The following is a 12,500-nucleotide window of genomic DNA, read 5'->3' on the forward strand; positions in this document are numbered from 1 at the left end:
TTATTTATTTTAATATATATTATAAATATTTAATAATAATAATAATAATTTTTAATCTATTTTCTAGTAATCAATTAGTAAATCTGCTTAAATATATATTCATAATAGGATAAAAAATAATTTCAAAAATTTTTTAACAAAAATAAATTACAATAATTTAAAAATTTCTATAGAAAATAATTTTTTTTACTAATACTGTAATAATATTAATAATAATAATAATAAATAAGTGTTTTTTCATATGAAATCATATATTAAGTTATCACTAAATTTACGGATATTTAGGTTTTTTATTATTATTATATATATATAAAGTCTAACCATATTGTCGATAGATTTTGCCATTAAATTATAATGTAATAAAAAATAACAACAAAAATTCAATAGAAATTTTTTGCGTTAAATTATTATATAATCAAATAAAATTTATAGTAATTTTTTATTAGATTTTACTATATTTTTTAAATAAATAAATTTTATTCAATATATTAACAAATAAGGTATAGTATGTAATATTGTAATAATAATAATAATAATAGTGATAATAATAATTTAATTTTCATAAAAATCATAGATTTACTAATATTATAAAAATAATTATTCTTAAAATTATTTATTTATTTTTTATATATACTGTAAGATTGACTATTGTTTTCTAAAAAAAATAAATTTTTATAATAATACAAATGAAAAAATTATTTCACAATTATTATTGATTATTATTTAACAATAATATATTTAATACGTCATAAAATTATTATTATTATTGTATTTATTAAGTGATTAAAAAAACTATAAAAATATATATTATTATTAATATTAGTATATTTACGTAATTTTTTGTTTAAAAGAAATCATAGAAATTTTAACTATAGATTAGAAAATGTTTCATAAGTTTTAATATTTTGAAATATATTTTTTTCAAATTTTGTTTTTTTATTAGTATTTTTTTCATTAGAAAATGAAACAATATTTTTTTTGATTTGATATTATAATTTATTATCTATAGTTAATATACTAATAATAATATTAATTATTATTATTCAATAATGATTTAAATTATACTTAATATTAGTAACAATTTAATACAGTAATAATAATATATTATTAAAATATTCATATATTATCAATAGATTATAYATATATTTTAATTAATATTATACATACAATATATATATATATTATATATTGTATATTTAATTTAATTATATTTTTATTAATATTATTGTTATTTACTTGATAGATAATTTTTCTAATAATTATTAGACTAGCATTATGATTTATAAATATTAATATATTAATATTTATAAATATATAATATTAGTAATATATCGGTATATATATATATATATATAATATAAATATTTTCTTAGATAATATTTATATGATAATACAATATTATACATGCGTTACATAATAATATATAATTTATACAAAAATATATATATAATATTATATAGATTAGTTTAATATAACTTATAGTATAGTATAACATATATAATTAATATGATATTTACTGATTGATTAGATATTAACAATAAATTTAATAATAATTGTCTTAATTATATTATATAATTGTCTAATACTATTATATTTAATGGCTAAATGTTTATAAATATATAATATTAATATATATATATATATATAGATTAGTTTAATATAACTTATAGTATAAGTATAACATATATAATAAATAGGATATTTACTGATAGATTAGAAATTAACAATAAATTGGTAATAATAATTGTATTAAATAATATTATATAATTATTTAATACTATTATATACAGTATTATGACTGATGTTATAAATTATTTATAGTATTAATTTAATAATTATTTAAATAATTTTGTGAAAATTTTTTTGTTGTTTATGATAAATATTAGTTAAATAATAAAATATTACTGTATAAATAAAAATATGTATTTTTAAATATAATTTTTCAAAAAAGCTACTTTGTGTAATTAAAAAAAATAAATAAATAAATAATAAATTTATTTATATAAAACTATTGAGCATAAATTTTTTAATGCATACTAAAATTTATTAAAATTATTAAAATTTATATACTAAGTAAATAAAGTAAATTACATTTTATTAAAAAAAATTAATTAATATTTTCTATAAATAAAAATTACTGTAAAAAACATTTTAAAATATTATTTTTTTTTGTTGTTATTGTTTGTAAAAATACCAGTAAATACTATTAAGTAGTACTAATACTACAAAAAAATTACAAAAAAATAATCATAGATTAAAATTAATTACTAAAAAATTTTTTAAAAATAGTAATAAATTACATTAATAATTATTTATTAATAGTTATGTATGAATTAATTAAATTAAAAAAAGTAAGTATACTATACTATATTTTGTATTTGTAAATTAATTGTGAAATCAATTTATTATTATTATTATTAAATATATTTTTATTTATTTTTTTAAAACCCGTATTTAGAGCACTAGTTATTAATTTATTGTGCAATAAAATAGCAATTGTTATTAATATTATTATTTTGTATTATTATAATTATTATTAATAATAATAATTAGTGACAAAACTAATTAATAAAATTTAATTATTTTAAAAAATTATATTTATATATAGCTATTGTATACATATTTTTTCATTTTAAATAATATTTTATATCCCAATAGATTACAAACAATAAAACATATTTATTATAATATAACTATAAAACAGTATTAAGTAATAATTTTTGTTTTGTTTTTATTTTTATTTATTTAAATATTATTGTTTATTAATATTATTTTTGTTTGAATTGCATAATAAACAGTACATTAAATTTTATTTTTAAAAAAATCAAATCGTATTTTTTGCAATAATATGTTTTATTTTTATTATTATTTTTCAAAATACTAATAATAATAATAATAAATAACAGTAAATATTCAATATTATATAACTTTTTGATATTATTATTATTATTATTATTATCCTTATCAATGTTAATACAGTATGAATTTTATTATAAATATATATATATATATAAAATGATTTTTTAAAAAAGATTTTTTATAAAAAAATCTATTGTAATATAATATTATATATATATTATATAAATAAATAAATTGAATTTATGGATAAGTAGGATTAAAATAATATGATTTTTTTTAAATATAATATTAAATTATCAATTTTATATTACATATTTATTTATATTTAATATTAATAATAAATATACAAATATTTTATTATATATATATATATATTGATAATAAAAATATATTTTTGTTGTTGTATGTTTATTATATTTAAATAATAATAATAATAATAATAATAATAATAATATGATTGTATATTTAATTTATCTAAATACATATATACACTGTGCATCTAATATTATTTATATATGTATTATAATATTTTTTTAATTATATATATATATTATAAATCATAGACATTATTGTGAATGTGATTTAATTTACTGTATTTTTATTACACTATGTATGTGTGTGTGTATGTATGTGTGTGTATGTATGTGTGTGTGTATGTATGTGTGTGTRTGTGTGTGTGTGTGTGTGTGTGTATGTTTGTGTGTGTGTGTGTGTGTGTGTATGTGTGTGTCAAATACAGTTATACATACAGTGTCTATGTCTATGTATTGGCTGGTATAGGTAGGTTAGGTATTGCTTTCATTTGGTAGGCGCACTCACACACTATATGTGTAGATAACCTTTGACCCAATGACCCACTTATTAGTTGTGTCGTTAAAAATTTTTATATGACTTACACACACACAGACACACACACACACACACAGGATGTAGAGTCTAATGTGTCTGGGAATAGGAGAGAGAGAGAGAGAGAGAGAAAGTAAGAGAAAGTTATAACAAATTAATAGAAAGATAAATAGATATTCAAAGAGAAAGTCAGAGCGAGAGTGAGTGAGTGAGAGAGAGAGAGAGAGAGAGAGAGATAGWGAGAGAGAGAGAGAGAGAGAGAGAGAGAGAGAGAGAGAGAGAGAGAGAGAGTGGAAATGTTTTTGGATTTTCATATATGGGTTTGGATTTAATAATCCAATAGATTATTAGCATATATTAGACGTGGCTTTTACTGTATTTTCTATACCTTTATACATATATTATTGTACTGTATATACACTTAACATAATTACTTTCAATTTATTGTAAGTGTAAGTGAAAGTTGTTGTTGTTTTTTTTTTATTTATTGTTATTTAGTTTTTTTTTTGGTGAAATTACTACTACTATAATAAAAAACCTGTTGTTGTTTGTATTAAATACTATATTATTGATATATATATATATATATATATATATACAGTAATATATATATTATACTTAAAATTTATTTGTTAAAAATTGTTGTTGTTGTTTTGGACAGCGATTAAAAACATACAAATAAAACTAGATTTAAATTATTTAGTTTTTATTTGTAAAAAAAATATATATTCAATAATATATATATTCAATATTTTTGTTGTTAATAATCTTGAAACTTGTTTTCAATATAAACTATATTATGAATAATAATAATAATAATAATATTTAGTTTTCACTTTTAATTATTTTTACTAAAAAATTTTAATTTTAATAATTTTCTTAAACAGTGAACAGTGTTTGTGACTAAATTGAAAATTTTTCAAAAATAATATTATTTTATTGAAATTTATATTTTCAATTAAACTACTGTTTATTTAGTTAGTATTCATCAAATTATTTTAATATTTTTTATTTTTGGATTTATTTTTAATATTCAACAAAAAAAATCTATCTATAGTTTAACAACAAAAAAATGCTTAAAAATGTAATTAAAAATTGTTTTTATTATTATTTAATTTTTTTCATTAAAAAAATTTATTTGTGATTTTATAAAAATAGTTTTAACTAAATTTTTTTTAAAAGTAATTTATTAATGTTTAAAACTTATTAATAATTCCATCTAAAAAAATAATGTTTAAAATTTTTATATTTATAATTATAAAAAAAATTATTTATTAATTAATAAATTAATATTCTTTTCAATTATTATTCAAAAAAAAATTAAATTATAGTTAAATTATTTGTGCGTTTTGTGGTATTTTTGCTGTTGTTATGTGGATATCGTCCGATCGGATGCCATATCCATACCTATCCAATCGCACCGTACGTTTGAGATCGAAGGCACCGATAGTAGTGGCGGCGGTCAGTACGGCAACAGCAATGGTGGCGGAGCACAGGTATTGAATGTGGAAAGGGATCACCAATACGAGCCACATGTGTTCGAGGTTGAGCCAGTTCAGGCACCGTTGCGTATAGTTTTTAGCTCCGAGTCCAGTCCCCTGACAGTTGACGTTGAAAAGGCTTTCCAGCAATATGCAGGTATGGGGGAGTGAGGGGTGGGTGGGGGTTCACTGTGCCCCCAACAAATTTAATATAAATTAAACTAGGTTAATTTAAGATTAAATGTATATTTTGTTTAAATAAGAAAATTTTATATCTAATAATTATTTAGAAAACTAATATTTATTTATTTTTTTGAAGTAAATTTAAAACTTAATTAGAAATAAATTTTTTAAATAAAAATTAGTGATAAATAAATTAAATATTTTATAATTAGTTTTTTTTAAATTCAATATTATTTAGTGTTAAGAAAAATTAATTATTTATTTAATTTATTACTAATTGAAATATTTATCGATACTAAACATTTCTAAATAAAACAATTTAGTTATTTGAATAATTAAAAAAATATATTAATAAATTATTACTTAAAATTTAATTACTATTTATTAATTATTATAATAATTAAATATTGAATATATATGACGTAGTTTAATTTTTTATTTATAATATTTAATATTTTTTAACAACAAAATTAAAATAATATTTTATAAATAAAACTAATTTAAATATTACTTTCTCAGGGCTACTACTGTTATTTTTTTCAGATAAAAGATAATTTTATTTTAAATTATTAATTATATACTTTTTTTTAATAAAACAAAATTATTTATTTGAATTTTAACTAAACATTAATTTATAAAAATAAATAGGTTTTTATCACTATTGAACCATTTAATGATAAATTTTATTTGTAATTATATATATATATATATATATATATATATATATATATATATATATATATATATATATATATATATATATGAATTTTATTTAAATATATAATATATTAGATTTATTTTTTTTGTTATTTACATAATTACCACTTATTTAAAGTATAATTATATTTAAATTATTTAAATTAAATTTTTTGTTTGTAATATTTTATTGTTTATGTTTAATAGCCCTATGGGTTAGGTTAGGATGGGGTCATATATATATATGAAATAAAAATAATAATAAAAATTAAATTAAAAACAATTAGTATTTTGTTGGACATATATATATGTAAAATTAAATTACTTTAGATTTATATTAATTGCTTTTATTTATTTATTTTTTTCTAATAATTATTTTAACTTAATTTCAGATATATTTTATTTAATATTATTTTTTCATATAATTTAATACATATATTATAATTATATAGTATTTAATTGTTTGTATTATAAAATTATTAAAAACAAAAATAATAATAAAATTAATTAAATGCCTATCCCTGGTCACCTATTGACTTTTATAATAGTTTTTAAAAAATTATTTATGAGATAATACAATACATAAATATCGTAAAAAATAATTAAATAAATAAACAAAATTAGTATTAATTTTTTTATATATAAATTCATTATTATTTTAATTAAAATTTAATTTGAAATAATAAAAAAACAACAAAATTTATTTCATATAATACAATACAATAATACTAATTAATTTTTATTATTAATATTATAATTATTACTACAAAAAAATATATTAAGATATATAACTAAATAAAAACTATTTTTTCTCCAAAAAAAAAATAAAAAATAAAAATAATAATCAATATATTAATGTATATTTAGCGCCAATAGACGGCAAACAGGATCGTTCAGGTGGTGTTTCAGCGGCACCGGTAGCTTCCAGTAGTGCCGGAGCTTCCGGGGCAGCGGCCATGGATGGCGAACACGAATATCGGGTAATCGATTCCTATCAACGGTATGTACCCGTTAAGGTCAGGGCCGATAGTTTTGAAAATATATTTGCCGGAACCGAATCGCACGGTGCAGTTGCAGTCATCAAATCGACTAATCCTAAATCAAGCACTGGTAGCAAAAAACGTACGGTCAAAAAGGTGGCCAAAGTTGTGTCAACATCATCATCGATGAAACAAAAGTCGGCCACACAAACTACTACTAGTGCCGGTACTACCAGTCCTACAACTACTACACCGACTACAAAAACAACGGCTAAACCTGATAATACAGGTCCAGCAGCAGCAGCACCGGTAGCCAGTGAGTCAGCACCGGTAGCAACTAGCAAAAAGTTTGGCTCACGTTTGGCTAATAAAAAATCCAATTAGTTTTAATATAATTATTATTATTATTAATTAACTAATAATACTTATAAATGTAATAATAATTATAAAACAGTATTTTATATTATTATTTTTTTTCAATCATTTAATGATTTATTTAAATAATTAAAAATTTTTAAAATGTTATTAAAAAAAATTGTGTTTGTTTTTCAATTATTATGATTATTATTATTATTACATAATATATATATATATATAAAACATATGTGCCTTTTATTATAAAATAATAACAAATTAATTTAATTAATAACAAATTTACTATTATTTAAACTTATTTTTAATACCTATAATCTACATAATAAACAATTTTTTATTTTGTTTTTTAGTTGTTATATAAATAAACTATTTTTATTGAATATGTATTTTATTATATAATATAATTTATAAAAAATTATATATTTATATATATATTTACATTACATGTTTATATAGACAATAATCTATTATAATTTAACTCATTATATATAATATATATATTAAATTTAGTATATTTTATCATTATTTATCCATATTTACACTAAATATATATGTATTTTGATATAAAATTTAATTGAATATTATTTTTATTTAACTGTTATTAAAATGATTATATAAATAATAAAATATTGATTTTAATAATATATTAAGCATTTTATGTGAAAATAAATAACTATTTTTTTCAATTATAATATTTATTTATTTTTTGTGTATACTTAAGAAATTTATATTAATATGTTTTATAAATATAATAAAAAATATTATTTGAATATTTTATTATTATTATATACTGGTATACTGTGTTTACATTTGAAATTAGTTGTAATATTATATTTTAACAAAAAATATATATTTATATACCGTATATAAAGTTTATATAAACTATATAAATATAATAATGACATTATTATTATTATTTGTTATGTAAATATTTTTATTAAAAATTTATTTTATTTTTTTTCGGTTTCTACTGTACTATAATATATACAGTATATTAATATTAATATTATAATTTTTTTAATATAATTTATTAGATAATAAACATATCAAATATACTGTATTACATACATATAATTATGTTTTATTATTATTATTATTTAACAAAATATTATATAATAAATTATTTGTTTTTTTTATATAATAATGATATCTATTTTTTTAATATAAATAATAGGGAGACAAAAAAATTGATTAAATTATCTATTTTTTTATTATTATTTATTTACTAATTTATTGAATTGAATATAAATTTTTTTTTTGATGATTGTCTGATATTAGACAATTAATTTTCAACAACAAAAAAATAATAATATTATAAATATATAAATGATATATGATTTATTATATTAACAATTTTAATTATTTAAAAATAAAAAATTTACAAAAAAAAAATTTACAAACACATCATTAATACAAAATAAGATAAATTATAAAATTATTAATAATTTTTATACAAATATTAATTTTTCAATATATATTATATATATATATAATTACAATACAAATATATTTTTAAAAATATTAATGATTAAGTTAAATTAAATTTAAATTATTTATTTAAAAACAAAACACACAAATTTTACACAAACGTAACATCACTACTACTACTACTACTACTACTACTGTCTGCTAAATGTTTGGCCAAAACTTTATTAACTGTTTGATTATTACACGTAGTAGTAGTAGTAGTAGTGGTGGTGGTAGTAGTCTTAAGCGCCGTTAGATTTACTAAACACCGTTGTTTGGCTGCCGGCACCGGTACTGGCACTGGCACTGGGGGTACATATAATTGGGTTGAATTTAATTCAAGTTTAGCAGCACCTGCTGCTGCTGGTGGTGCTGCTGATGGTGACGGTTGACTTGTGTAGTATCGGCTTATCCTGGGGTATGTATAGTAAGATTTGTGGCGGATGTCAATCATATGCCGCTGTCCAATGGCTCCGGTAGTATCGGTAGTGTCGGTACTGTTTTCAAACTCTTGTCTCATTTGTTTAACTATAATCAGTGCCAATACTACCGCATAAAAGGACAGTAGTATTACTATATAAAGGAGTGCACTCTTTTGGCCTAAAATTAATTATAATTGAAAGTAAAAAAAATTATTATTATTATTATTGATATTTTTTGATAATTATTTATAACATTTAAAGTATGTACACAACAACAACAAAATTAATTGTTTTTATAAAAAAAAATTTAGTTTTTAAAATTTAATTAAATGTCAAAAAAAAACTTATATCACAATTATTATACTACGAAATAACTATTGAATAATAATAATATTTTAGTTTAATTAATTAAGTTTTTATTTTATATGAAACAATAATTATTATTATTATTTTTGTTGTTGTTATTAAAAATATTAATATATAATATTTTTTCTAATGATTAAACAATTAATTTTATTTATTTATTTTTTTTAAATATAATAATAAAAACTATTTTGTCAAATATATTATATAAAATTAATTGCTTATCCAAAAAATCAATCCATTAAATTTAATACTTTAATATTTTTAAAAAAACAAATAAAAATACTATTATATTATATATTAATATTAATAAATATTAAACAAATATTCATTAATTTATAACAAACAAATAGATTAAACATTTTATGCAAAAATAATGAATTTTCTAAATAAAAATAATATATATATATTATTTGCTTTTAGCATAATTTGTTCAAAAAATAATATTAATAATAATTATAATTTAAAATATTATTTTTAGAAAAATTGTTTTTAGATTTTAGTTAGAAATTTTTAATGTATTTTAACCTTTTAGGTGGAAAAATAATCTATTTTTATATACAATTTATTGATTTTTATTATATATATAAACTCGTTGTCCTTTAAATAATTGAAAATAAATATTGATATATATTTAAAGTTTTAGTTTTTTTTATTAAAAACAAAAATATGTATTACTGTATTGATTATTAATATATATATAAAACATAACATCAATTTCCTAAATATAATATATCTATAAATTTATATTCAATTTAATAACAATATACAGTACTATATAATATATATATTTATTTATTTATTTATTTACCGTATATATCAATATATTGTACATAACTATCAATAATAAATTTAATTCAATAAAGCAATCATAAAAGCAAAACAAATAAACAAATAAATTGTATTTTAAATTTAATTATATTATTACTAACAATAAAAAAAAATTCATATAAAAATTTCGAGATTCACAAAACTAAATAAAAACACTTTTAAATAAAATAATAATAAAATAAATTTTAGTTTTTACAAATTTATTTCTATGGTTTTTATAGCATTTAATTTCATTACAAACTTAACCCTTGGTATTAAATATATGAAAATTGATTTTATTTTTTATTTTTTTAAATATTATATGTTAAACAATATATATATATATATATATATTATATTATTTCTATTATAAAAAAATATATTATTATTTTTTTGTGTATGTTTTAAGACTTTAGAGACTTTAGAAATTACGCCAAAAAAATATTGTATTAATAATAACAATATTATTATGTATTACTATATTATTATTATTATTATGCAAATAATGTTATTTTCATGTAAAATATATTAATAATGTTAAACAAAAATTTTATATTATTTTTCTTATCTAACATTTTATATTTATATATATATATATATATTTATATTTATATATACGATGATATATATATATATATATTGTTAACATAAAATTAGTAATTTATGATATAAACTAAAAATTAACATAAAAAAATTAATAATTTAATTTTTATTTATAAAAATTATATTTATTTTTTGTGTCAAAAAAATTTTCCAAATAAATTAATTAAACTTTTAATTATAATAATAATTAAATTTAATTAAAAAAAAATATTATTAGACACTTACCTTCAATACTGATAAAATTATTGTTGACTACTATGTGATCATTAGTTGTAATCATAGTTGTAGTCAATTATTATAATATAAATATTATTATTATTTTTTAAATGTTATTATATATAAAATAATAATAATTATTATTATTATAAGTTTAGAAATTTATTTCATATATTTTGTTTTTATACTTTTAGAGATATACAGTAATAATGAAACCAAAAAAATAAAAATAAATGTTATTTCAATTATTATTAATATTATTATTATTATAAGTAAGTCAGTGATGATAAGTCGATGCCATATAATCATCTACTGGTGCTATCATCAACAAAAAAAACTACCGGTGCTATCAGTTATTATTATTATTATTATTATTTAGTTGATTGTCTTATTTTTTGTTGTTGTTGTTTATGACTATCCGTTAGACTACCCGTTAGTCTAGTCTATCCGGTAATGATATAAAGTTTATATATATATATATATATATATATTTCGGGTATTTTTATTACAATATTATACAATCTAACGGTGCTTTTGAAATACTGTATAATTGATAAATACTAATACAGTATATAAGTATAGCACTGGTAGTAGTAGTAGTAGTAGTAGTAGTTATTAAGGTATAAACTGATTGTTTTTTTATTAATTAGTTTTTTTAAGCCAAATAGTAAACCTATGAAAAAATAATTTTTTTTTTAAATATAAAATCAAATAATTAATTAATTAATATTTTTTTGTTGGTAAAAATTATTACTTAATTTTGTTTTTAATTATTATTATTTAAATTATTTAATACTGTATTATGTATGTAATATCATATATCATATATTGTATATATATTATATATTTATAGTATTAATTATTATTAAAGTATACTATTAAATATAAATTAATCTTATTATTTTAGTAAATCTTATTAATTATTTAAGTAAATTTAATACATATAGTAATTATGGTTTATATATATATGTAATAATAATAATTCATATAATACTTCATATAATACTATATTATATAACTTTATATATATATATAGGAGTTAACCATTGGCTAAAAGCAAACAATAAGTTAATTAAATTAAATGTCACATTTCATAGCTATTATTATTATTATTATTATATTTGTTTTATAATGTCTAGAAATTTATTAATAGCATTAAATTAAACCACAGATAAAAATAATAAATATATATATAACTA

The 12,500-nt window shown here is 16.4% G+C and overlaps 1 protein-coding gene across 1 annotated transcript in view; it reads left to right on the forward strand.

Annotated features, from left to right (window-relative positions):
• Positions 1–7,429, forward strand: part of LOC128956845 (uncharacterized) — a 26,349-nt gene extending 18,920 nt beyond the window's left edge. Inside the window, exons 2-3 of the mRNA XM_054302557.1 lie at positions 5,037–5,343; positions 6,933–7,429. Of these exons, the coding sequence (XP_054158532.1) occupies positions 5,037–5,343; positions 6,933–7,429 (804 nt within the window). The remainder of the gene's footprint in view (positions 1–5,036; positions 5,344–6,932) is intronic.
• The last annotated feature ends 5,071 nt before the right edge of the window (positions 7,430–12,500 follow it).

The sequence above is a fragment of the Oppia nitens genome, unplaced genomic scaffold (assembly GCF_028296485.1).
Source record: "Oppia nitens isolate AA-2021 unplaced genomic scaffold, nextdenovo-longstitch-racon4-pilon3 scaffold33_pilon_pilon_pilon, whole genome shotgun sequence".
NCBI classification, from domain to species: Eukaryota; Metazoa; Arthropoda; class Arachnida; order Sarcoptiformes; family Oppiidae; genus Oppia; species Oppia nitens.